Source organism: Anolis sagrei, chromosome Y (assembly GCF_037176765.1).
Source record: "Anolis sagrei isolate rAnoSag1 chromosome Y, rAnoSag1.mat, whole genome shotgun sequence".
NCBI classification, from domain to species: Eukaryota; Metazoa; Chordata; class Lepidosauria; order Squamata; family Dactyloidae; genus Anolis; species Anolis sagrei.
The window spans coordinates 457987-485960 of record NC_090035.1 but is presented as its reverse complement, the minus strand read 5'-3'; the positions used below and the strand labels follow the sequence as shown (position 1 = coordinate 485960).

The window sequence follows — 27974 nt, the reverse complement described above, 5'->3', positions numbered from 1 at the left end:
CTGGTGCCTCCGCTGAAAAAATTCTCACCTCTACCCCTTCCATGGCAGGCTGAACCGAAACAAAAGAATTCACAGCATGAACAATGGACAACAAAAGGGAGAAAAAAGGGAACGAAAAATCCAAACACAAATGTTAAAAAAGGAGAGATGTATACGCAGTGCTTTCGGGATTGGAGTCAGACACTGACTTGGTCGAGTAGGGTTGTGTTCTCACCTCAAACTGAGAGAATGGAGACAAGGAACATCTCCCGCACTCGGAAATACTCTCCTGAGGATGGGGAGGAAAAGCATCTTTTTTTTTTCCAGTTTGCTATTTACACACACACACTGAATACATACAACTTCCCATGTTATTAAATTGTTTTTTTTTAAAAAAGGTTGAACACAAGGGAGGAAAAAATTAAGGAAGATTAGGGATGGACGAGACAGTGAAAGAGACTTCCCGACGATCCCGGGAGGCAACGGGAGACCACAACGGAAACGAGATCCGCTCAAGACGTAACGGGGAGAGAACTAAGGAAAAACACACAACGCAGGCCGAAAACAGGCTCACAATCTCCTGCCCCGCCCGTTGTCACTGCAAAAGCTCTTAGCACGTCTTACTAAAGGTTGCGCCTCGGAAGGAAGAGAGGAGGGGAGGGCCGGGATCAGAGGGGGAGCGCCTCCGCTACCCGCTCCGTTGCTGCCGTTGCCATGAGAGGTGCCGTGCATTCAGCTGAGCCGTGTCCGTCACCCCCTTTCTGGGCAGAGCTGAGGGACAATGAGGAGGCCAACACATTCTTATGCCTAAACGACAGGCGAGGCAGCCACGTGTCTTCCCCTCCACTTCCATGTCCTCCTGCCTAGGGCTCTCGGGAGAAGACACGTGGCTCTCACACTATCTTCCCTTCCTCTTGTGTGTTCTTCTGCTAAGAGAAGGGCAGGGCATGCGGTTACACATGACTCTGTGTTAAGAGGAGGGCAGGGCATGCGGTTACACATGACTCTGTGTTAAGAGGAGGGCAGGGCATGCGGCTGCGCAGGGCTCTCGGGAGTAGACACGTGGTTCTAACGTAATTTCCCCTCCTCTTGTGTGACCTCCTGCCAAGAGGAGGGCAGGGCATGCGGTTACGCATGACTCTATGTTGAGAGGAGGGCAGGGCATGCGGCTGCACAGGGCTCTCGGGAGAAGACACGTGGCTCTCACACTATCTTCCCCTCCTCTTGCGTGTCCTCCTGCCAAGAGGAGTGCAGGGCATACAGTTGCGCAGGACTGTGTTAAGAGGAAGGCAGGGCATACGGCTGTGCAGGACTCTCATGTGTTGGGAGAGCAGGGCATGCAGCTGTGCAGGGCTCTCAGGAGAAGACATGTGGCTCTCACATATCTTCCTCTCCTCTTGCATGACCTCCTGCCAAGAGGAGGGCAGGGCATGAGGCTGCACAGGACTCTCATGTGTTGAGAGGAGGGCAGGGCATGCAGCTGCACAGAGCTCTCGGGAGAAGACACGTGGCTCTCACATATCTTCCCCTCTTCTTGTGTGTCCTGCCAGAAGGAGGGCAAGGCATGTGACTGCGTGGGACTCTCATGTGCTAAGAGGAGGGGAGGGCATGCAGCTGTGCAGGGCTCTTGGGAGAAGACACGTGGCTCTCACATATCTTCCCCTCCTCTTGTGTGTCCTCCTGCCAAGAGAAGGACAGGGCATGCAGCTACGCAGAACTCTCAGGAGAAGACATGAGGCTCTCATATGTCTTCCCCATCTCTTTTGTGTCCTCCTCCTAAGAGGAGGGCAGGGCATGCGGCTGCACAGGGCTCTCAGAAGAAGATACATGGCTCTCACGTATCTTCCCCTCTTCTAGTGTGTCCTGCCAGGAGGAGGGCCAGGCATGTGGCTGCGCAGGACTCTCATGTGTTGAGAGGAAGGCAGGGCATGCAGCTGCACAGGGCTCTCAGGAGAAGACACGTGGCTCTCACATATCTTCCCCTCCTCTTGTGTGTCCTCCAGCTAAGAGGAGGGCAGGGCATGTGGCTGTGCAGGACTCTCAGGAGAAGGAATGTGGCTCTCATATGTCTTCCCCTATTCTTATGTGTCCTCCTGCTATGAAGAGGGCCGGGCATGCAGTTGCGCAGGACTCTTGGGAGTAGACACGTGGCTCTCACATATCTTCCCCTCCTCTTGTATGTCCTCCAGCTAAGAGTAGGGCCGAGCATGCGGCTGAGCAGTATTCTCATGTGTTGAGAGGAGGGCAGGGCATGCAGCTCTGCAGGTCTCTCAGGAGAAGACATGTGGCTCTCACATATCTTCTCCTCCTCTTGTGTGTCCTCCTGCTATGAAGAGGGCTGGGCATGCAGCTGTGCAGGACTCTCATGTGTTAAGAAGAGGGCAGGGCATGCAGCTGCACAGGACTCTCATATGTTGAGAGAAGGGCAGGGCATGCGGCTGCACAGGTCTCTCGGGAGAAGACACATGGCTTTCACGTAATTTCCCCTCCTCTTGGTGTGACCTCCTGCCAAGAGGAGGGCAGGCATACAGTTGCGCAGGACTCTGTGTTAAGAGGAGAGCAGGGCATGAGTCTGCGCAGGACTCTCATGTGTTGAGAGAAGGGCAGGGCATACAGCTGCACAGGACTCTCGATAGAAGACACGTAGCTCTCATGTGTCTTCCCCTCCTCTTGTGTGTCCTCCTGTTATGAAAAGGGCCAGGCATGTGGCTGCGCAGGACTCTCATGTACTAAGAGGAGGGCAGGGCATGCACCTGCACAGGACTTTCGGGAGAAGACACGTAGCTCTCATGTGTCTTCCCCTCTTCTTGTGTGTCCTCCAGCTAAGAGGAGGGCCAGGCCTGTGGCTGTGCAGGACTCTCAGGAGAAGGAATGTGGCTCTCATGTGTCTTCCCCTATTCTTATGTGTCCTCCTGCTATGAAGAGGGCCGGGAATGCAGCTGCGCAGGACTCTCATGTGTTATGAGGAGGGCAGGGCATGCGGCTGCACAGGGCTCTCGGAAGTAGACACGTGGCTCTCACATATCTTCCCCTCCTGAAGGAAAAGACCATGACAATTACCTGTCTCATTAACTGTAACTGATAAGAGTCCATTCCGTTCTAACAGGGAATTTTATGACTGGTCTGTATCACCAAAGCTTTGTAGATGTGATAAATATGAGGTGTGGATTGAATGATATTAAATGAAAGAAGTAGGGTTGGGGCCTACATAGCCTGAAGACACCATCCTTAGAAGAGTCAATGATGGAAAACGCCCCAAGGCTGATGAAGGAGAAACTACTAAACTGTGGACAATGATTAACTGTTGTTGAACTCTTGGTGGAAAACAACATGTTTACATGACCAGAGACAACGGCTGTTCTAAGTTAAAGTCAAACAATGCTCCTTACTTAGGAAGAAAAGCTAACATCTGTCTGCAACTGGTGGAATCAACATGTATTAGCTGGGGAAAAACAACAATTTGGGACAACAACAGCACAATATTGCTATATAAGAGACCTTTTTAATATCCAAAAATGGGGCAGACAGCAGAGTCTGGTCACCCGCCGCTTCCTCCAAGGGACAGAGGAAGGTGGTGATTTGCAGGGAAAAGCAATCTTTATGTGACTGCATCTCCCCTTATAAACCAGTGAAGGTCCGAAGATCTACCGGGAAGGCCCTCCTCTTGGTCCCGCTTCCGTTTCAAGTGTGGTTGGTGAGGACAAGAGGGCCTTCCTGGTGGTGGCTCCCTAGCTTTGGAACACCCTCTCCATGGAACTGGTGTATTTGCAGAATGGCTGATCTGCAGGGAAAAGCATGACCACATCTCCCCCTCTGAACTGGTGAAGGCCCAAAGATCTACTGGGGAGGCCCTCCTCTCGGTCCCGGTTCCGTTTCAAGTGCGATTGGTAAGGACAAGAGAGAGAGAGGGCCTTCTTGGTGGTGGCTCCCTGGCTTTGGAACACCCTCTCCATGGGACTGGTGTATTTGCAGAATGGCTGATCTGCAGGGAAAAGCATGACCACATCTCCCCCTTTGAACCAGTGAAGGCTCGAAGATCTGCTGAGGAGGCCCTCCTCTTGGTCCCGCCTCTGTCTCAAGTGTGGTTGGTGAGGACGAGGGGGGGGGCTTCTCAGTGGTGGCTCCCTGGCTTTGGAACGCCCTCTCCATGGAACTTAGGCAAGTCCTCACACTAAAGCACTTTTGGAAAGCGTTAAAAACATGACTTTTCAAGCAGGGCTTTGAAAATGCTTAAGGCAGGAGGAAGTTAATATTAGTATGGCATGAGTATGGTAGGTGCCAATTCGTAAACAGGAACACAACCCGTTGTATTCTTCTATCGAGCAGCATCTCCCTCTTTCGTTCCCTCTCTCGCACAGAGACCGACACAAGGAACACTCAGTAAATAGGTAAAGTTTGTGCAAAACCAAAACAATCCACGACTGGTTCCACCCAGTTAACTTTTCCAGGCCCGCAAACAACCAACAACCGACTTACGTTTCCGTCACTCCTCTGCCCTCCTTTATGAGTAATGACAACGACCTCCATCCACTTGCGCAGGTGTTGCTGCAAGAAAATCCAATAGTGAGTTACACCCGGCATTCTTCAACAACACCTATTAGGTTAGAAAGTGAGCGTGGGATTTACAGTATGCCGATCTCGTATCAGAAAACATGAATATTATGTTTGTTACACTATTGTAAATAGTAGGCATGGGCAATACATGGTTCTAAATTGTTCTAAAGTACTTACAAAACTAGGGGGCACTGGTCCTTTGCTTCTACAGTGTTGCTAAAGTTCTGGTGGTGAAAATTTCAGAACTCTAACAAAACTTTCAAAATTTCATTATTATTTCATTATTGGCAATTTTTTATGACATAACCAATTAGGAACTGCAATTTATAATGAAATTTTGAAGGTTTTGTTAGAGTTCTGAAATTTTCACCACCAGAACTTTAGCAACACTAAAGAAGCAAAGCACCAGCGCCCCCTAGTTTTGTAAGTACTTTAGAACCATTTAGAACCATGGATTGCCCATGCCTAGTAAATAGTCCCATCGTATATTTTCCCCACGCTTGTGTACTATACGTATTGATTGAGTATTCTCATGGTTAATTGAATTGATACTTTTGCTGAAGTTTATAGCAACAGGACATTTGTGTATTTACATTATATGGTAAAAGCCTGACTGCTTCTGCTTGAGAGCCGGGTCCCGATTCCAGAACGGATCCATGTATACGTTGGTCGGCCTACCTACCCTTATATACAGATACACATATGGTTCATTTGCTTTGATCACCATAAAACCAAGTGTTATGATTCTCAACCAAAACAAAACATTGCGGATGCTACAGAAAACGCATCTTGGATTAAAGTAAACATTCTATTGCTCAACATGTTAACAGCCTTGAAGAAAAACAAACACATTATTATTATTATTATTATTATTATTATCCTGTTTCCCTGAAAATAAGACAGTGTCTTATATTAATTTTTGCTCCCAAAGATGTGCTAGGTCTTATTTTCAGGGGATATCTTTTTCTGGAGGCTATAACGCTCTCCTACAGCAGTTCCTGGGCCAGTTGTACAGCTTCCAAACAGGCACAGAGAAGAGATGTAGTAGTCATGGGCGATTTCAACTATCCTGATATTTGCTGGAAAACAAACTCGGCCAAGAGTACAAGGTCCAACAAATTTCTCGCTTGCCTTGCAGACAATTTCATGGTCCAGAAGGTAGAAGAAGCAACAAGGGGATTGACTACTCTTGATCTCATCTTAACAAATGCGGAGGACCTGATCGATGCGGTCGAAGTGGTAGGATCCTTAGGGGCAAGTGACCATGTGCTCCTGCAATTTGAGGTACAAAGGAAGGCCGAAACTAAGACAAGTCAAACCCGCATTTTGGACTTTAGGAGAGCTGATTTCCATAAAATGAAGGAAACGCTGAGCAGCATTCCGTGGACACAGATACTAAAAGACAAGGGAGTTACGGATGGATGGGAATTTCTCAAGAGTGAAATACTCAAGGCGCAATTGCAAACTGTGCCAACAAAGAGAAAAAATAGGACAAGTGCAAAGAAGCCAGAATGGATGTCCAAAGAACTTCTAACTGTGCTAAGACACAAAAGAGACATGCACAAGAAGTGGAAAAAGGGAGAAATCACCAAAGAAGAATTCAAACAAATAGCCAACAGCTGTAGGGAAAAGGTCCGCAAGGCTAAAGCAAAAAACGAGCTCAGACTTGCCAGGGACATTAAAAACAATAAAAAGGGCTTCTATTCTTATGTCAGTAGAAAAAGGAAAAACAAGGAGGCGATAGGACCTCTTCGAGGAGAAGATGGGGCAATGATGACAGGGGATAGGGAAAAGGCAGAACTACTTAATGCCTTCTTTGCCTCGGTCTTCTCACAAAAAGAGAGTTTTCAACCTCAGCAAGATGGAGTGGATGAGGGATTGGAGGACATCCAACCCCAAATTGGGAAAGAAGTCGTTCAGGAATACCTGGCCGCTCTTAATGAGTTCAAGTCCCCAGGGCCAGATCAACTACACCCCAGAGTATTGAAGGAACTAGCGGAAGTCATTTCGGAACCATTGGCAACCATCTTCGAGAGTTCTTGGAGAACGGGAGAAGTTCCAGCAGATTGGAGGAGGGCCAATGTGGTCCCAATCTTCAAGAAGGGAAAAAAGGATGACCCAAACAACTACCGTCCGGTCAGCCTCACGTCGATACCGGGCAAGATTCTGGAAAAGATTGTTAAGGAAGTGGTCTGCAAACACTTAGAAACAAAAGCAGTCATCGCTAATAGTCAACATGGATTTATCAAAAACAAGTCATGTCAGACTAATCTGATCTCTTTCTTCGATAGAGCTACAAGCTGGGTAGATGCAGGGAATGCCGTGGATGTAGCGTACCTGGATTTCAGGAAGGCCTTCTTGGACAAGGTCCCCCACGACCTTCTGGCAAGGAAACTAGTCCAATGTGGGCTAGGCAAAACTACGGTGAGGTGGATCTGGAATTGGTTAAGTGGACGAACACAGAGAGTGCTCACTAATGCTTCCTCTTCATCTTGGAAAGAAGTGACAAGTGGAGTGCCGCAGGGTTCCGTCCTGGGCCCGGTCCTGTTCAACATCTTTATTAATGACTTAGATGAAGGGCTAGAAGGCAGGATCATCAAGTTTGCAGACGACACCAAATTGGGAGGGAGAGCCAATAGTCCAGAGGACAGGAGCAGAATTCAAAACGATCTTGACAGATTAGAGAGATGGGCCAAAACTAACAAAATGAAGTTCAACAGTGACAAATGCAAGATACTCCACTTTGGCAGAAAAAACGAAATGCAAAGATACAGAATGGGTGACGCCTGGCTCGAGAGCAGTACGAAAAAGATCTTGGAGTTCTCGTGGACAACAAGTTAAACATGAGCCAACAATGTGATGTGGCGGCAAAAAAAGCCAATGGGATTTTGGCCTGCATCAAGAGGAGCCTAGTGTCTAGATCGAAGGAAGTCATGCTACCCCTCTATTCTGCTCTGGTTAGACCACACCTGGAATATTGTGTCCAATTCTGGGCGCCACAATTCAAGAGAGATATTGACAAGCTGGAATGTGTCCAGAGGAGGGCGACTAAAATGATCAAGGGTCTGGAGAACAAGCCCTATGAGGAGCGGCTTAGGGAACTGGGCATGTTTAGCCTGAAGAAGAGAAGGCTGAGAGGAGATATGATAGCCATGTATAAATATGTGAGAGGAAGCCACAGGGAGGAGGGAGCAAGCTTGTTTTCTGCTTCCTTGGAGACTAGGACGCGGAACAATGGCTTCAAACTACAAGAGAGGAGATTCCATCTGAACATGAGGAAGAACTTCCTGACTGTGAGAGCCGTTCAGCAGTGGAACTCTCTGCCCCGGAATGTGGTGGAGGCTCCTTCTTTGGAAGCTTTTAAACAGAGGCTGGATGGCCATCTGTCAGGGGTGATTTGAATGCAATATTCCTGCTTCTTGGCAGAATGGGGGTGGACTGGATGGCCCATGAGGTCTCTTCCAACTCTTTGATTCTATGATTCTATGATTCTATGATTCTATGATTCCGGCCACCACAGGGAGCTCACCACAACTCACTCGTCCAGCACCGCAGGGACAGCGTATGGAATGGCGGCAGGCAACGGGCCTTTTGATGCCTTGCCTGCACATTTACAAGTGATGACCACTGAAGAGAGCACTGGGGTTGGAGGCAGGTGATGGTCTTCATATCCTGCATGCAGGTGCTCTGTGTTAGTGTAAGACTGTAGGGTCTATATAGCAATATTAAATAACCACTCACAAGCCGGTTTTGCTTTAAAATGAATATATTGCTTGTATTTCTGCAGCAAAGAAAGACACTACTGGCTTTTCCCCACCACCACTTCCTTTTATACACCTTTGCTGCCCATCTCCCCCCTCTTCTCAGTTCACTTATTAGAACTTGTTGCTTCATAAGTTCCAATACAAGGCTTCCAGCGCTCTCTGCTGGCTTCTAAATGCCACAGAGAGAGAATTGATTCAGCCAGGATAATTCAGTCAGGATGTCACGGAGGGAAATTGACTCCTGACAGTTAGGGGTTCCTCATTTTCAGAAGAGGAAGAGGAGCAGGAAAGTGTTCAGGAATCAGAAGGGGAGTTAGAATCAGAGGATGAGGTCTTGCAAGTGCCCATATTTCCAGAAAGGCGAAAGGAAACAGAGCAGAGACTCCGTTCAGCGAGAATAGCTGCCAGAAACGCCAATGTAATTGGGAGACTCCCTAGCACCTCCTGCGTGGGGAATTCACGGCTCTAAAGCAGAAGCAGGAGGAGTCAGCTTTGGCTGGTAACAAACAACCTAATAATAATAATAATAATAAACCTTTATTTGTACCCCGCTAACATCTCCCGAAGGACTCGGTGCGGCTTACAAGAGGTCGAGGCCCAAATATCACAAAAACAACAGCAGCACAAATACAACAAAAAAACTCATAAAACAGCAATAAACATTAAAACAATAGCAAATAACATTAGACAATAATACCACGACACATTTAAAAACTCTGCGTTTGAGACACTGCTTCCAAGGATTTATTGGTCAATGCTTCGTGTGATGTGAGACTGCTGTTTTATTTTGGACTTTATCAGAGACTTGAGTATTGTGTCTGCATTAAGACTTCGTTGCTTTCTTTTGCATTATACAACTGTGTGTGCTGTTCTCTTATGTTTAGATGAAGTAAAGCATCTGTCATTTACTTTCAACGTGGTATTAAGGCTGTTCTTGAGGGGCAAATCAGGACATTCTGCAATAGACAGTGAAGGTGGGGGACAGCAGCAGGCTAAAAAGAATCACAGTTGCATGCTCTCGTGTTCTCTTCGGCAGAACAAAAACTTCACTAGGTCTTACTTTCGGGGGAGGCCTTATATTTAGAAATTCTGCAAAACCTCTACTAGGTCTTATTTTCAGGGAAATATATAATAATAATTTTATTATTATAAATTTATTTGTACATAACAACACAGCACACATGCATATTAGGTCTGAGTGTCTGGAGTTTCTCCCTGAATATTAGGCCAGGTCACCTCTATGCACATACCTGTTTGACTTTGCAGCTTCATGGCCACTCAATGCTAATCAAGCTCGCCAATTGCAACATTCACACTTGCTTGAAACAGACAAGGGTTCTTCCTCCCGCCCTGAACACTATTCCACAAGTAGATATACACTCCACTTGCCTCACTTTCAACAGATCTCTGAACAAACCTCTGAGAAAACCATTAGCCACAGATGCAGGTGAAATGTTAGGAGAGAATGCTGCTGGAATATATTGGCCATACTGTCCAAACAACTCATAGCAAGCCAAGCAGATCAATAGTCATTTTAGCTCTCTATTGATGCTGAGAAAGCGTTCGACAACATCAACTGGGACTTTTTCAAACTACTCTTTCAGGAAATGGATTTTGGTTTTCAGTTTCAAAATGCAATTGGAGCAACATATGAAGATCAAAAAGCAAAATTACCATCATTTGATCGCAGAACTTGTCGTTGAAGGAATTCGGGAAGAGCCGGGTCACGGAGGTCAGCCGGTTGACCACGTTGAGCGTCAGGCTTCGGTAGTCGCCCAGCATCATCAGCAGCGGCCTCATGTGCGTGTGGATCTGGTCGACCTCGATGGTCGCGCCTTCCAAAAACTGCAGGGAAGAAAAACCAATGTTGTCCTCACTGCAGAAGGAGCCTGACTCAAGTATTTACCCCTCGCTCTAGGGGGCGCTGGTGCTTTGCTTCTACAGTAGTGCTAAAGTTCTGGTGGTGAAAATGTCAGAACTCTAACAGAACTTTCAAATTTTCATTATTATTTCATTATTGGTGATTTTTATGATAGAACCTATTAGGAACTGCCATTTATAATGAAATTTTGAAAGTTGTGTTAGAGTTCTGAAATTGCTAAAGTTCCGGTGGTGAAAATTTCAGAACTCTAACACAACTTTAAAAATGTAATTATAAATGACAGTTCCTAATAGGTTCTGTCATAAAAATCACCAATAATGAAATAATAATGAAATTTTGAAAGTTTTCTTAAAGTTCTGAAATTTTCACCACCAGAACTTTAGCAACACTGTAGAAGCAAAGCACCAGCGCCCCCTAGTTTTCACCACCAGAACTTTAGTTTTGTGTGGGTTTACACAAGTGGTTTGTGCAACGCTCTCTACATGGGGTTGCCTCTGAAGACTGCCCGGAAGCTCCAACTAGTCCAACATGCGGCAACCAGAATGCTAACAGGAGCGGGGTACAGGGAGCATACGACTCCTCTTTTGCGCCAGCTCCACTGGCTGCCAGTCAGCCCTAAACGACTCCGGCCCATAGCCAGGTTTTCACCTGTTTTCTGAACGACAGAATGGAGGGGGCAGTTCTGATCTCCAGTGGGAGAGAGTTCCAGAGTCGAGGGTCCACCACCGAGAAGGCCCTGTCCCTCGTCCCCACCAGGCATGCTTGCGAGGGTGGTGGGACCGAGAGCGAGCCAGGTTTTCACCTGTTTTCTAGAAGTCAGGAGAGAAGGGGCAGTTCTAATCTCCAGTGGGAGAGAATTCCAGAGTCGAGGGGCCACCACCGAGAAGGCCCTGTCCCTTGTCCCCACCAGACGTGCCTGAGAGGCCAGTGGGACCGAGAGCAGGGCCCCTCCAGACGATCTTAACCTAGATGGTTCATAGGGGAGGATACGTTCGGACAGGTAAACTGGGCCGGAGTCGTTTAGGGCTGACTGGCAGCCAGTGGAGCTGGCGCAACAGAGCAGCAGTATATATAAACAGAGCGGCCATTACTCACATTGGCAAGGCCGCAACCGTGTTACTTGGACACAAAGAGCATTGTCAAGACCAAGAGGCGCTTTGCGTGTGCGCGGCCCACCCACCCACCTTCCTCATGCACGCCTCTCCGGCCTCCTGGAGCTCGTTGTTGGTGGAGTTGAGTGCCTTGAACAACGCCGCAATGATTTTCTCTCTCGACTGCGGCAAGTAATTGCAAGCGGCTAAGGCGTCTGCAGAAAAGAGAAACCAAAGGGGAAAATGAGCCTCTGTGTTAACAGGGAATTCAAAAGAGGGGGAGAAACAAGTCCTTTCTTTGCATTTCTATGTCACACTCCTTTCATTCCCTAAATTGTGGAGGGATTAAAAAACACTTTGCCAAGAGCAACAGGCTGCAAGGAGAGGACGAGGAGGTAAACAGGGGGGTCAAAAGGATTGTGTGCCGTTTAATTGTTTGAATGATTGTTTTATTGGGATGTTGTAGGTTTTTTCGGACTATGTGGCCATGGTCTAGAGGCATTCTCTCCTGACGTTTCGCCTGCATCTATGGCAAGCATCCTCAGAGGTAGTGGGGTCTGTTGGAAGTAGGAAAATGGGTTTATATATCTGAGGAATGATGTCCAGGGTGGGACAAAGGACTCTTGTCTGCTGGAGCTAGATGTGAATGCTTCAACTGACCACCTTGATTAGCATTGGATGGCCTGGAAAAATTTTTGGTGTGGTCGTAGTATTGTCGAAGGCTTTCATGGCTGGAATCACTGGGTTGTTGTAGGTTTTTTCGGGCTATATGGACATGTTCTAAAGGCATTCTTTCCTGACGTTTCGCCTGCATCTGTGGCAAGCATCCTCAGAGGGAGTGAGGTCTGTTGGAACTAGGAAAAAGGGTTTATAGATCTGTGGAATGACCAGGGTGGGACAAAGGACTCTTGCCTGCTGGAGCTAGGTGTGAATGCTTCAACTGACCACCTTGATTAGCATTGGATGGCCTGGAAAATTTTTGGTGTGGTCGTAGTATTGTCGAAGGCTTTCATGGCTGGAATCACTGGGTTGTTGTAGGTTTTTTCAGGCTATATGGACATGTTCTAGAGGCACTCTCTCCTGACGTTTCTCCTGCACCTATGGCAAGCATCCTCAGAGGTAGTGAGGTCTGTTGGAACTAGGAAAAAGGGTTTATCTATCTGTGGAATGACCACGGTGGGACAAAGGACTCTTGTCTGCTGGAGCTAGGTGGGAATGTTTCAGCTGATCACCTTGATTGGCATTTGATGGCCTGGAAGTTTTTTGGTGTGGTCGTAGTATTGTCGAAGGCTTTCTGGGCCGGAATCACTGGGTTGTTGTAGGTTTTTTGGGGCTATATGGACATGTTCTAGAGGCATTCTCTCCTGACGTTTCGCCTGTATCTATGTCAAGCATCCTCAGAGGTAGTGAGGTCTGTTGGAACTAGAAAAAAAGGTTTATTAATCTGTGGAATGACCAGGTTGGGACAAAGGACTCTTGCCTGTTGGAGCTAGGTGTGAATGTTTCAACTGACTACCTTGATTAGCATTTGATTGCCTGGCAGTGCCTGGAGCAATCTTTTGTTGAGAGGTGATTCGATGTCCTTCCCATACACTTCTTCTGCCTCCTCCCAACAATTGCCTCCCAATAAAAGATTGTCCCAGGCACCAACAAGCCACACCAAACAGCCAAGCCATGGCATTGAATGTTTGCCATGTATGTGTACATTATAATCCGCCCTGAGCCCCCTGTGGGGTGAGGAGAAGGGCGGAATATAAATACTTGCATCATGAACCTGAGAGCTGAGAAAGGAACCCAAACTTTATGGCGACGTTGTCTCCTCTGAGACACACCAAGTAAACACCACTTAATTTAAGCCCAAACCCGACCAAGAGCCCATGAGATCATGCCGAATGCACCTGGGTTTCAAGGGCTTCTCACAGAGTCTCTCAGAATGCCTAAGTAATCTATCTTTCATTCCCTCTGTCCAGAGATCTAATCTGACTTCGTGGGAAAACTCCCCATTAGCTGAAGGCCGATTCCCAGAGAAATGGACCTTTTGTTGGAGTTCAGCCTGTGATTGTGTTTCAAGATGATCAAAGGGCTTTAGATGTGGGGAATGATGTCACTGAGGGTCAAGATGGCAATGGTCTGGTCAATGATATTGATGTATTGTTGAAGGCTTTCATGGCCAGAATCACTGGGTTGTTGTAGGTTTTTTCGGGCTATATGGCCATGTTCTAGAGGCATTCTCCCCTGATGTTTCACCTGCATCTCTGGCAAGCATCTTCTGAGGATGCTTGCCATAGATCCACGTGAAATGTCAGGAGAGAATGCCTCTAGAACATGGCCATATAGCCTGAAAAACCTACAACAACCCAATGATATTAATGCAGAGAATGACATAGTGACACCGATCCAAAGTGTAGTTTCCCATGAGAAAGTTCCTACGAGGTATAGGGATGATAGTTTACTCCCCGACCCAGAGAGTTCCCAGGATTTGGGGTTTGAAAACAACTTGGCACCTGGAGAAACGAATGAGCAGATAGATAATGAGCAAATAGACAGACTGCTGGAATTTAGCCAAAACAACTCAGCCAAGGCCTTCGCTGTTCTGCCAGGCTTTGAGAGATAAGGGCGAGAGGCAGTCAAGGAGAACGAAACCAGTTTCTGCGTGCTGGGAATAGCCTGACGGAGGGATATAAAGTTCCCACCAGGGAAAATATAGTCAGATGAAGCATCGTTTCAGAATCTTGCCAAGTCCTTGTTCTTGTCCTTTGCTTAGAAGACTCATGTTAAGGATTTCTTGTTCATGGTTTGACTCTTGGTCTCATGTGATTATATACTCGTGCTGTGGATTAATGTTTCCCTGGTTCTTTGGATTTTAGTATAAAAGTCTGGATTTTGCTTTTGAACTCTGCTGAACTCTACCTTGGAATACTTTGTTCCTGCTTATCATTCTACCTTATTGAACTTACCTATTTTCTTAAAGCATATTTTTACCTTGCTGTTTTTACTTATCTTCGATAAAAAGGATTGTTTTCCTATTCAACGTGTGGTGTTTTAAAGTCAGAGGGTTATTCCTGTCCTGGAATGCAACACCTTTCACTGGTTTCCGTTTCCCCTGTTGCTAAGGAATGGACATCGGAATCCAAAACATCCTCGGCCTCATCCGAAGGCGGATCTGGCCGGAGTGGTCCATGCCTTGGTCACCTCCAGATTGGATTACTGCAATGCACTCTACGTGGGGTTGCCCTTGAAGACAGCTGGTCCAATGATCAGCAGCCAGGATGCTAACTGGGGCCCCTTACAGAGAGAGGTCAATCCTCCTGTTCAAGGAGCTCCACTGGCTGCCGTTTATCTTCCGAGCCCAATTTAAGGTGCAGGTGCTTACCTACAAAGCCCTGAACGGTTTAGGACCAGCCTACCTGCGTGACCGCATCTCCATCTACGAACCCACGCACTCACTACGCTCATCTGGAGAGGCCCTGCTGGTGATCCCGCCAGCATCGCAAGCGCGTTTGGTGGGGACGCGAGACAGGGCCTTTTCCGTGGTGGCCCCCCAACTCTGGAACACCCTCCCCAAAGACCTTAGACAGGCCCCTTCATTGGCTGGCTTTTCCAATGCGCCTTCCCAGATTAGGAAATCTCCACTACCAAGTCCCTCAAGCACTTTACCAGAACCAATGATTGTTGCACACCGCACATCGCACTTGCCCAGAAGCGCTTTATACACCTCCTGTCACATCAGCACTTTTAATCTTGTACCCATTGCTCTGGCCCGGCCCAGTTTTATTGTGTTTTAGTGTATTGTGCTTGTTGTTTACTTTGTACTGTTATGTTGTGTTGTTGAGGCCTCGGCCTGTGTAAGCCGCATCGAATCCTTCGGGAGATGCTAGCGGCGTACAAATAAAGTTTAATAATAATAATAATAATAATAATAATCTTCAACTGCCTGCAATTCCCAACTCGTTCTTTGAGGAATCCCTATCCACTTGCTGGGCCACAACATAAAGGCATCTCTCCCGGGGAGGTCCAAGTGTGAGGAACTTACTCAGGGCGGCAATGCGGAGCGGGACCAGGGAGGGGAGGCTCTTGTAGCAAGGCAGCTTCATCAGGGCGCTGTCTTCGGCCTCACACAAATTCAGAAGCTGGAAGGGAAGAAGAGCAAAGAGCGTTAAGCCAGCCCGTTGTGCTTTGGACAGAGCCACCCGACAGGCAATCTGGAAGGAAACTCTTCAACACCGACACCAACTCCGATGCCCAATTGCTTTGCTAATTCTTCTAATATGGCGCCAGCCAAAACGTCAACGTTGACACCTCAGAGGGATCCCTTGTCACCGTTTTAATTGGACGAGGCTCACACAGCCGGCCTTGTAAACGGTTCCAGATCACAGAGAGTTGGCCTTTCTGCCTCAACACGGACTTTGGGCCAAAAGGGAAGGCAGCTCAGCCCAAGAATCCAATTTCAATTCACAAGTGAGTCTGGAAGCAGGTGGAAAGTATTCCAAAACTCCCAAATTCCATTTCCTCATCAGCCAATTTCACTGCAAGGCAGGGAATGATATCTTCACACAAAAATAATGGAGCTACTACAAACAGAATCATGACAACTAATGATTGGAAGCCAAAGTTACTTATTTTTTCCATTTATGGCTTTTGTGAGAGTCAAGGGATTTTCTGTTACTCCCAGTTAAACGTACGGTGTTCCCTCACTTATCGCGGGGGTTCCATTCCAGTGGAAATCCACAAAGTAGGGACGCCAAATTATTTTTAATATTTATGCATTATTTTATATATTTTATATATTATTTTCTTACCCTGGCCTCCACTGGATGTAAATATTTTATATTTTATATTTTTATTAATATTAGCTTACATTAAATTATCATGCTGAATGCACCTGGGCTTCAAGGTCTTCTCACAGATTCTCTCGGAACATCTAATTAGTCTATCCGTCACTCCCTCCGTTCTCAAACCTAGTCTGGCTTCACGGGAAAACTCCCCATCGGTCGAAGGCCATTTCCCAAGAGAACTGGTTTCACTTGAATGATCACAGGAATGCAAAACATCAACCTGAACAGCCTGCAATTCTTAATATTTTTATTAATATTTTCAAAAAACCCAAAACAGCGAGTCCGCTAAAAGCAAACCGCAAAGTAGCGAGGGAACACTGTACTCAAAACTTCCTCCCGGCATGGATAAGCTTCGAGCTAAAAGAGTGTGTAAACGTAAGCTGGTGCGTGTACCTCTGTGTAGAAGACTTTGTGTTCCACCACATTGAGGTCCATGGTGAAGAGCCGGGGCTGGAGCGTGGTGCAGAAGGTGTTCCCCTCCATCAAGCCGATCTGGGCGTTGGCAGGCTGGTGCCGGAGAAGGTGCTTCTTCGGAGGAACCATGTCTTGGAGAACCTGGGGAAAGAAAGCACGGGGTCCCTCAAACGTGGCCTTGGCTCTCGGTAAGCGTGGACCACCACCATGCATTCCTCCCACCACGGGCACAATTTTACACCATCATTACATCAAATGGGACCTGCGCATCCAGGGATTTAGGTACCTATGTGTGACGATGTGTAAGTTTTATTCTTTGATTATGTGTAGTTTGGACAGTGGTTTAGGGATGGTAAGTATGGGAGATTATATTTTGTTAGAGATGGTGGCTAGTGGCTTGAGCTGAGTTGCCATGGCAACGGGGCGTAGCCAACTATCACTTCACGGCGCAGCTTTTTGAAAGTGGCAGTCTGTGGCCGGTGAGCTACAGGAAGGGACTGATTTCTCTAGTGGGAGAAACAGGGAATTAGTCAGTACGCCAGCGAGCTACTGAGTGAACTGATTCTTTTGGTGGAGATTCAGGGAATGTGTCTGTAGCCAGTGTGCTATAGGGAAAGACTGAATCTCTTGGTGGAGATTCAGGGAATGTGTCTGTAGCCAGTGTGCTATAGGGAAAGACTGAATCTCTTGGTGGAGATTCAGAGAATCAATTGGTGACCAAGTGGTTGCAGAGAAGGACCCGGTACAGGGGGTTGATGATTCTAAATTAAGAATCAAGGTTGGGCTAGGTTTAAGCCTGTTGTGCCAGCTGTGAAACCTTATGAAGTGTTTGCCTGAGTTTACTCATGAAACCTTTCCAATGTATCCATCAAGATTTGTGGTTGTGTTATACATTGTTATACTCCTGTTAAAATAAACTTGTTACTGTTTTCCTCAAGCCTTGCCTGATAAGTTGCTCCTAAGTTGAACAGCCTGCAATAGTAAAGTCAAGCCAAGAAAGTAAACGCTACGCTATCAAGTGAATAAAGCCTTCTGTAATTAACAGTCCCTTTATAAAATAGTTCCTAGGTTGATATTGATCGTTGCCCGGCTTCCCTCATAGATTAGGTGGCAGTGGGTGCTTTACCACGCGCACCTTCACAATTGGTGGCATTCGGTGGCATTAAAACGGTTATCGTTACAATTGGTGGCAGCAGTTTAACGACTCCACCACCATGCATTCCTCCCACCACGGGCACAATTTTACAGCATCATTACATCAAATGGGACCTGCGCATCCAGGGATTTAGGTACCTATGGAGGCTCTGTGGACACCAAGAGGCCACCAGAGAAGTCCAATGAGGAGGAGTCGTCTCTGAGAACTAGGGCTAGGTGAAGCCAGCCTCACCTCTTTGTGGGGCTCCATGATGACGGTGACGCTCTTCCCGGTGACTTGTGCCAGGACTTGCAGGGAATGCATGGCTTGCTTCCGTACGGTGGAGTTAGGGGAGGTGACCTCGCGAACCAGGTCGTGGGTGACGTGGTGGAAGGACTTCTCCTGGGCGGCCAGGATGTCTTCCGCCTTCTCTTCGTCCTTCAGCGGAGTCGCACACCGGATCAAGAGCTGCTCCAGCGTGGTTTTGGCCATGGCGACGGCACCGTTGGACACCTACGCGCACAAGTCACAGAGGCATCAATGCACCCGTTTCAGAGCGACTCCACTTTAGCAGTGGAAATCTTACCTTTTATACAGATACCTTGACTTACGAGTGACAAATCTTGCGAGATTTAGGAAATACGAGTCGTCACTCGGTTTTTCACAATGGAAGTCTTATCTTACATACAGATACTTTGACTTATGAGCGACCCAACATGTGAGTTTTAGGAAATACGAGTCGTCGCTCGGTTTTTCACAATGGAAATCTTATCTTGCATACAAATACTTTGACTTACGAACGACCCAACATGTGAGTTTTAGGAAATACGAGTCGTCGCTCGGTTTTTCACAATGGAAATCTTATCGTACATACAGATACTTTGACTTACGAGCGACCCAACATGAGAGTTTTAGGAAATACGAGTCATCGCTCAGTTTTTCACAATGGAAATCTTATCGTACATACAGAAACTTTGACTTATGAGCGACCCAACATGCGAGTTTTAGGAAATACGAGTCATCGCTCAGTTTTTCACAATGGAAATCTTATCTTGCATACAGATGCTTTGACTTATGAACGACCCAACATGTGAGTTTTAGGAAATACGAGTCGTCGCTCGGTTTTTCACAATGGAAGTCTTATCTTACATACAGATACTTTGACTTACGAGCGACCCAACATGTGAGTTTTAGGAAATACGAGTCATCGCTCGTTTTTTCATAACGGAAATTTTGTCTTGCTTACAGATACTTTGACTTACGAGTGACCCAACATGCACACACCCTGAACAACACCTGAACGCGAGTGAGGAAGGCGCAATAGAGGGCGTTGTGCCAATACCTCTCCGGTGAGGTCCATCATGACGAAGAGGAGGGCCTTGAGGAAGGTCTGCTGGTTCTGGAGGACCCAGATGAGGGGCAGCCGCTCCATGAGGAACTTGATGGACACCACGCCGCCCAGCTTGGCGTACCAGGCTTGCTCGTAGCAGCAGGCGCACAGGCGCTCCACGATGTATGAGAACAAGGGCAGCTGGCAAGCCTGCAAGGGAGGGAGGGAGGGAGGGAGGGAGGGAAGCAAACAGGGCTCGCTCAGACGAGTGCAGGAGCGCCCGGCTCTGCACAGAAAATAACATTGTTATTATTATTATTAACATTATATACATTCACAGGCATATGTGTGCATATATAATCATATATATATACACACACACATATATTATTATTGTTATGATTTTGTCTATTATTATTATTATTAAATACATACACACATATATATGCATATATACTCCTATATATACACATACACATGCACACATATATTATTATTTTTGTTATGATGATATTGTCTATTGTTATTATTATTATTATATACATACACAAACATGTGTGCATATATACTCATATATACATACACACATTTATTATTATTGTTATCATGATTTTGTCTATTCTTATTATTATTATATACATACACACGCATATGTATGCATATATACTCATATATATATATATATACACATACACATATATTATTATTATTTTTATTATTATTATTATTATTTTGTCTATTATTATTATTATTTACATACACACATATGTTATGATTTTGTCTATTCTTATTATTATTATTAATATTATATACATACACACATATGTATGCATATATACTCATATATATATATATACACATATATATTATTATTATTATTCTGTCTATTGTTATTATTATTTACATACACACTTATGTTATCATGATTTTGTCGATTGTTATTACTATTTACATACACACATAAGTTATGATTTTTTCTATTGTTATTATTAATATTACATACATACACACTCATATGTGTGCATATATACTCCTATACACACACACACATTTATTATTATTATTATTATTGTGTTTATTATTGTGTTTATTATATTTGTTATGTTTGTTTATATCCCGCTTTTTTTCTCCATAAGGAGACTCAAAGCGGCTAACATTACAAGCGTTATAATTGAAATATACAAATATTAACACAGCATTAATGAATACACACACACACACATACAGAATGATGGGCAATGGCATGGGCCAGGAGTAAACCCCCCACCCTGGTGTGCGCGCCCACCCACCCGTCCACCCATATACAGAATGATGGGCAATGGCATGGGCCAGGAGTAAGCCCCCCATCCTGGTGTGCGCGCCCACCCACCCGTCCACCCATATACAGAATGATGGGCAATGGCATGGGCCAGGAGTAAGCCCCCCATCCTGGTGTGCGCGCCCACCCACCCGTCCACCCATATACAGAATGATGGGCAATGGCATGGGCCAGGAGTAAGCCCCCCATCCTGGTGTGCGCGCCCACCCACCCGTCCACCCATATACAGAATGATGGGCAATGGCATGGGCCAGGAGTAAACCCCCCACCCTGGTGTGCGCGCCCACCCACCCGTCCATCCATATACAGAATGATGGGCAATGGCATGGGCCAGGAGTAAGCCCCCCATCCTGGTGTGCGCGCCCACCCACCCGTCCACCCATATACAGAATGATGGGCAATGGCATGGGCCAGGAGTAAGCCCCCCATCCTGGTGTGCGCGCCCACCCACCCGTCCACCCATATACAGAATGATGGGCAATGGCATGGGCCAGGAGTAAACCCCCCACCCTGGTGTGCGCGCCCACCCACCCGTCCACCCATATACAGAATGATGGGCAATGGCATGGGCCAGGAGTAAACCCCCCACCCTGGTGTGCGCGCCCACCCACCCGTCCACCCATATACAGAATGATGGGCAATGGCATGGGCCAGGAGTAAACCCCCCACCCTGGTGTGCGCGCCCACCCACCCGTCCACCCATATACAGAATGATGGGCAATGGCATGGGCCAGGAGTAAACCCCCCACCCTGGTGTGCGCGCCCACCCACCCGTCCACCCATATACAGAATGATGGGCAATGGCATGGGCCAGGAGTAAACCCCCCACCCTGGTGTGCGCGCCCACCCACCCGTCCACCCATATACAGAATGATGGGCAATGGCATGGGCCAGGAGTAAACCCCCCACCCTGGTGTGCGCGCCCACCCACCCGTCCACCCATATACAGAATGATGGGCAATGGCATGGGCCAGGAGTAAACCCCCCACCCTGGTGTGCGCGCCCACCCACCCGTCCACCCATATACAGAATGATGGGCAATGGCATGGGCCAGGAGTAAACCCCCCACCCTGGTGTGCGCGCCCACCCACCCGTCCACCCATATACAGAATGATGGGCAATGGCATGGGCCAGAAGTAAGCCCCCCACCCTGGTGTGCGCGCCCACCCACCCGTCCACCCATATACAGAATGATGGGCAATGGCATGGGCCAGGAGTAAGCCCCCCACCCTGGTAAGCGCGGCCACCCACCCGTCCACCCTCCCCCCCGGCCGTGCCCCCCCCCCCCGCGTGCTCCGGGTGCTGACCCTTTCCTTGGAGCCGAGGATGATGCTGGCGACGTCGAAGATGACGGCCAGGGCGACCTCCCCGATCTTGCAGAGCTCCTTCTCCTCGTAGGCCATGCAGATGGCGATGGCGTCGATCAGGACCAGCGGGTCCATGCCTTTGGAGCCGTTCTCCTCGCTGTGGAACATGGCCGTGCTGGGCTGGCTGCCCACCTGGTAGCACTGCAGCAGGAAAGGGCCTGCAATGGGGAATGGGGCACACACCAACAAGGCCATTCGCCACAGGAACGCAAAACGGGGCTGGCTTCTTCTTCCATTAGGAAACGTTCCCTCCACAAGCCCCAAACTACCATGCCACAGATTCATTTAAATATTATGTACACACACACACACCCCTTTCCCCTCCCCTCATACCTTTTCCCCTTTCCTTTCTCCCCCCCCCCCCTTCCTCGCTTTCCTGTTTCCTCTTCCTTTCCTTTCTCCTTTCTCCAGCTCTCTTGGTGGCTCCTTCCTTCCTTCCCTCCTTCCTTTGCTGCATAAACATGTCACCTTTCTTTACCAATGACCACACACAGGGCCACTTGACCTAGCAACCGTCAGCCCAGTAACATCAGAGGGCCACTTGACCTAGCAACATCCAATACAGTGACACCACAGGGAGCCACTTGACTTAGCAACAGCCAGCGCAATGACACCACAGAAGGCCACTTGACCTAGCAACAGCCAGGTCAGTTAGATCAAAGGGGCACTTGACCTAGCAAGAGTGAATCCAGTGACATTACAGAGGGCCACTTGACCTAGAAAAAGCCAACCCAGTGACACCTAAGGGCCACTTGACCTAGCAAGAGCCAGGCCAGTTAGATAAGAGGACCACTTGACCTAGCAATAGCCACTCCAGTGACACCTAAGGGCCACTTGACCTAGCAACTGCCAGGTCAGTTAGATCAGAGGGCCACTTGACCTAGCAACAGCCAGTCCAGTGACATTACAGAGGGCCACTTGACCTAGCAACAGCCAGGCCAGTTAGATCAGAGGGTCACTTGACCTAGCAACAGCCAGCACAGTGACACCACAGAAGGACACTTGACCTAGCAACTGCCAGGTCAGTTAGATCAGAGGACCACTTGACCTAGCAAGAGCGAATCCAGTGGCAAAACAGAGGGCCACTTGACGTAAAAACAGCCAACCCAGTTAGATCAGAGGGCCACTTGCCCTAGCAACAGCTACTCCAGTGACACCACACAGGGCCACTTGACCTAGCAACAGCCAGCCCAGTTATATCAGAGAGCTATTTGATCCAGCAACAGCCAGGGCACTGATGCCACAGAGGGCCACTTGACCTAGCAACAGCCAGACCACTTAGATCAGAGAACCACTTGACCTAGCAACCACCAGCATAGTGACACCACAGAGGGCCACTTGACCTAACAACAGACAATCCAGTTACATCAAAGGGACAACCACCAGCACAGTGACACCCCAGAGGGCCACTTGACCTAGCAACAGCCAGTGCAGTGACACCACAGAAGGCCACAGCCTAGCAAAAGCCAGCCCAGTTACATCAGAGTGCCACTTGACCTAGCAACAGCCAGGGCAGTGATGCCACAGAAACAGCGAATCCAGTGGCAAAACAGAGGACCACTTGACCTAGAATCAGTCAACCCAGTTACATCAGAGGGCCACCTGACCTAGCAAGAGCCACTCCAGTGACACCAGAGGGCCACTTGACCCGGCAATAGCCAGCCCAGTTACATGAGAAGGCCACTTGACCTAGAAAACAGCCTTTACGGTGCAAGCAGAGCGAGGGAGGTCCTCTCTCCGGGACATAAGTGAGGATGGACTCACCGCACTGCTGTGCCACGGCCACCATGGTGTAGTGTCGGATGAGGCTGGCCACGAAGGGGAGGGCGCTGGGTCGCAGGTCCTTGATCACGGCCGACATGAAGGCCCCGGTCAAGGCTTGCTCAAAGGTCTTGCGTGCCGGCGTGTCCTGGGCTTTGTACCGGTGAGAGATGATCACGCTGGGAATGGACTTCTCCGTGAAGCTGCAGAGGTCAAGGGGAAGGCAGGAGGTCTATTATGGTCTGTACTTCCTCCCCCCTCCACCCAATAAAAAGACAACTTGATTGATTCCATTGGTGAGATAGGATTGACAGTGGTGTGATGTGTTTTGATCCAGCTTAAACCAGTGGGGATGATTATAGGGATGTAATTATGGGGATGTTGTTTTTCTCATTTTTTTAATTGACCTGTTGACCAACTTTTTGATTCTGGGTCCCCTTGAAGGAAGAAGCCAAGGTAGAAAGAGACCGCACAGGTAAAGGGAGACGGACTTACTTGGGATGGGCCAGAAGCTGATACAGGGCGTGCTTGTTGTCGTCCAGGCTCATCATGGCCACCAAGAAGCACTTGATGACCTCCCACGCCTGCCTCCGGTAATACGGCTCTGTGTTGGCGCTCTTCAGGCAGTCCAAGGCCGTCTCAATGGCCTACGAAACAAGAAAAGGAGGAAGGCATTGGCTTCAGTAACACACCAAAGTGTCAGACTATTTGGGTTGTTAGTCAGCCGGAAGTGTAGTCAAGATGTGGAAGCTTAGGTTGCCTTAAAAGGTTAAGATTTGAGGGTGGATGAGAGTTTGCAACGGCCGAATGAGAACGCAGGCTCTTACCTTCTCCATGGGCAGCTGGATGGAGGCCTTGCAGTCGGAGAACTCGGCGGTGATGCTGGGCCCTTGGATCTCCGTCACCACGTACTGCAGCTTCTGCGACTCCTTCAGCATCTTCCGGTTGCTGCCGCCGAACTTGCCCAGCACGCGGTAGGCGACGTGGGAGATGGTTTCGGCAGGATTGCGCAGCGTCCGCCACAAGGCCTGGGAGAAGAAGGTTGGCACGCACTTTAGGTTTGTCCCATACAGAGGTTTTAAAAATATCGTAAGCTACTTCGAAACCAAATCTGATGCAGGGCAGGAGAATAAAGTCTTTAAAGTGCTCGTTTTATTTATTTATTTATTTATTTTTATTTGAGGTATTTACTGTATATACTCGAGTACAACCCTAGTTTTTTAGTCCTTTTTGGGGGGCTGAAAAAGTCTCCCCCGGCTTATACTCGAGTCAAGGTTATTTATTATTCAGAGGGTCCAGAGAGAAATGTTTTGGAATCTCCTGGCTGGTGTGTGTTGAGATCATCGACACTCCACTGACAGTTTCCAGCCGCTGAGTCATTCCTACCTGCATGAGCTCTGCACGCACGGGCTGGATGTGGTCATACAGGAAGTCCGGCTGGAGGTTGTCCACACACAACTCGAGGGTCCGCAGGCCTTGGCTGACCAGCGTCTGGGAGCCGTTCAAGGCCGAGACCAAAGGATCCATCAGCATGGGCAAGTAAGGCAGGAGGGAGCTCAGCCGGACCGGCACGGTGAGGCAAAGCTCCACAAACAGGTCCTTCATGTGCTGCTTGTGCAGGCCGCTCTGAAGCATGTTCAGACCTGCAAGACGACAGACATTCATAGAATCATAGAATCAAAGAGTTGGAAGAGACCTCATGGGCCATCCAGTCCAACCCTATTCTGCCAAGAAGCAGGAATATTGCATTCAAATCACCCCTGACAGATGGCCATCCAGCCTCATATCATATTCGTCATATCATAGGCTTCCCACTTGCATCTTGTTTATTTACAAGTTTTAAGCCAGTCATCGACATAAGGGGAGGGGGGCTGATCATTACAATCACAACCGAAGCAACAGGTCAGCTCCAAACAATACCAAAAGTATTACAAGCTAGCAATACATTATTATTGTTGTTATTATTATTATTATTATTATTATCCAAACCACTTACGAACACAGTCATTTTAAACATGCTTTTCAAACATCCCAATATCTAAAGACAAACACTTGACACATGGGCTAATCTATAAACATACTCCTTATGGAGAGAGTCCTTTTTTGAAAGTCCTTCACCAGAGACTGGGCTGGTTTCCTCCAAGAATGCTTTGATTCCCTGCTGACACCCCCCTGGTTCTCGCTCTCCTTGGAGCCTTACCTTGGAGCAAGTTGGGCAGCAAGGGCAGGAATTCCTGGTAGAGGAGGTCATGGCTCCCTCCGCCAATGGACCGGAAGAGCGCCCGGAGCAGCAGGAAGTAGTTGTAGGGCTCCTTGGCCGTCTGGGCCAGCTCCATGGAGCTGTTCACTATCTTGTGCAAGTGCGGCTGGGGGAATTGAGACACAAAAAGAGGGCGTTTCTTACGTTAATGTGGCACTCAATTATTGCCGATTTGGAAGCCGCTCTGAGTCACCTTCGGGGTTGAGATAGACAGATAATAATAATAATAATAATAATAATAATGTGTCCAACATGTGATCCAATTCAACAGCCAGCAGAGTATCTGCTGTGGACTCATCTTGTTGTGATGATGATGATGATGATGATGATGATGATAATAATAATAATAATAATCTTTATTTATACCCCACCACCATATCCTCAAAGGGGACTCAGGGCAGCTAACGTGAGGCTAAGCCCAAAAATAATACAGCAAAGTTAGACACAAAATAACAGAAAAATTACATCAAATAGAAATACAGTAAATAAATGCATACCTATATTTTTCTCCAATGCATTATTCTGCCTGTTTCCTGAATTGCTGGCAAGGATTCAGGCCCTATCTACACCATCCATCTAAAATCCAGACAATCTGCTTTGTGTTGGAAATAGCAACCTTCTTCAAGTCTCCACTAGTAATTTGTTTATATATGATTCGGTTTGCTTATTGTGTTGTATAAGCATGTTTTGGTACGCAGCTTTCTCTGCGGACCGAAACAGGATCTGGGACTGCTCAGAGCTCAGAGATCAGAGCTCAGACTCCAGACTCCAGACTTGTTCAGAGCACAGATGCCACGAGACTTTGGACTATTAAGAGCAAATTCAAGTTGCTGTTGAATATAAAAACAATTTCCCTGCGTACCAAAACAGACCTGCTTTCCCTGTGTACCAAAACAGGACCTGGGACTCTCAGAGCTCAGACTCTATTTTAGACGTCTGACTCCTTTAGAGCACAGACGCCACGAGACTTTGGACTGTTAAAAGCAAACTCAATTTGCTGTTGAATATAAAAATGATTTCCCTGCATACCAAAACAGGCCTGCTTTCCCTGTATACCAAAGTTTTAGACTTCTGACGCCTATAGAGCACAGACATCATGAGACTTTGGACAGTTAAGAGCAAACTCAAGTTGCTGTTGAATATAAAAACAGTTTCCCTGCGTACCAAAACATGCCTGCTTTCCCTGTGTACCTGGGACTGCTCAGAGCTCAGACTCCATTATAGACTTCTGACTCCTTTAGAACACAGACACCATTATACTTTGGACTGTTAAGAGCAAATTCAAGTTGCTTTTGAATATAAAAATGATTTCCCTGCATACCAAAACAGGCCTGCTTTCCCTGTGTACCAAAACAGGATCTGGGACTGCTCAGAGCTCAGACTCGATTTTAGACTACTGATGCCTATAGAGCACAGACGTCATGAGACTTTGGACGGTTAAGAGCAAACTCAAGTTGCTGTTGAATATAAAAACGATTTCCCTGTGTATCAAAACAGGATCTGAGACTGCTCAGAGCTCAGACTCCATTTTAGACTGCAGACTCCTTTAGAGCACAGAGGCCATGAGACTTTGGATGGTTAAGAGCAAACTCAAGTTACTGTTGAATATAAAAACGATTTCCCTACGTACCAAAACATGCCTGCTTTCCCTGTGTACCAAAACGGGATCTGAACTGCTCAGAGCTCAGACTCCATTTTAGACTTCAGACTCCTGTAGAGCACAGACGCCACGAGGCTTTGGACTGTTAAGAGCAAACTCAAGTTGCTGTTGAATATAAAAACGATGCCCTGAGTTGTCCACACAGAGAAACCACTTCAAACCTATCTGTAACTGGATTGGCAAGTTATGCACCTGTATGCTGGATACATGAAGGTTGAGAGTAAACCAAATACATTATTTTTAACAAAGTCTACTTTATTTTTGCCCCTTGAGAACATGATATAGAAACAAGATGTTTTATGGGAGAGATGTTTTTTGGTACTGGAGAACTGCTGTTTTTACGCATTGGCCTAATCTCTGTTCCTAACAGCTCAGAGACAACTAGATTATCAGTCGAACAACTGCAAATCCAAATTGCTCCATTTCCTAAAGCAGGCCTATTTATTGCCAGCGTTTGCTTTTCCTTTCATTCTTTATTTCTGACAATGGAGTCTCAGTAGAGGGAGAGAACACAGCCCTCAAATACATCACTGTCCTTAGAACGCTGACGTTTGGATTAAAGCGTCCTCCTAAAAACAAGGCGGGGGAAATCAAAAAGCCTTGAGCGGGCGATGCCAAAGAGAG

General features: G+C 47.4%; 1 protein-coding gene across 2 annotated transcripts in view; it reads right to left on the bottom strand.

The window, feature by feature from the left end:
- LOC137095543 (transformation/transcription domain-associated protein-like) overlaps positions 1-27974 on the bottom strand; it is a 216632-nt gene that overhangs the window by 150439 nt on the left and 38219 nt on the right. Inside the window, exons 19-32 of one of the 2 annotated variants that reach the window (XM_067462324.1) lie at positions 25631-25796; positions 24817-25073; positions 24258-24458; positions 23926-24077; positions 23434-23633; positions 21610-21827; positions 18997-19194; positions 17907-18167; positions 16499-16660; positions 15304-15400; positions 11364-11485; positions 9972-10142; positions 4456-4524; positions 29-49 (exon numbers count right to left, since the gene is read on the bottom strand). In XM_067462324.1, the coding sequence (XP_067318425.1) occupies positions 29-49; positions 4456-4524; positions 9972-10142; positions 11364-11485; positions 15304-15400; positions 16499-16660; positions 17907-18167; positions 18997-19194; positions 21610-21827; positions 23434-23633; positions 23926-24077; positions 24258-24458; positions 24817-25073; positions 25631-25796 (2295 nt within the window). The remainder of the gene's footprint in view (positions 1-28; positions 50-4455; positions 4525-9971; positions 10143-11363; positions 11486-15303; positions 15401-16498; positions 16661-17906; positions 18168-18996; positions 19195-21609; positions 21828-23433; positions 23634-23925; positions 24078-24257; positions 24459-24816; positions 25074-25630; positions 25797-27974) is intronic. The other variant, XM_067462325.1, reaches the window with a different exon arrangement.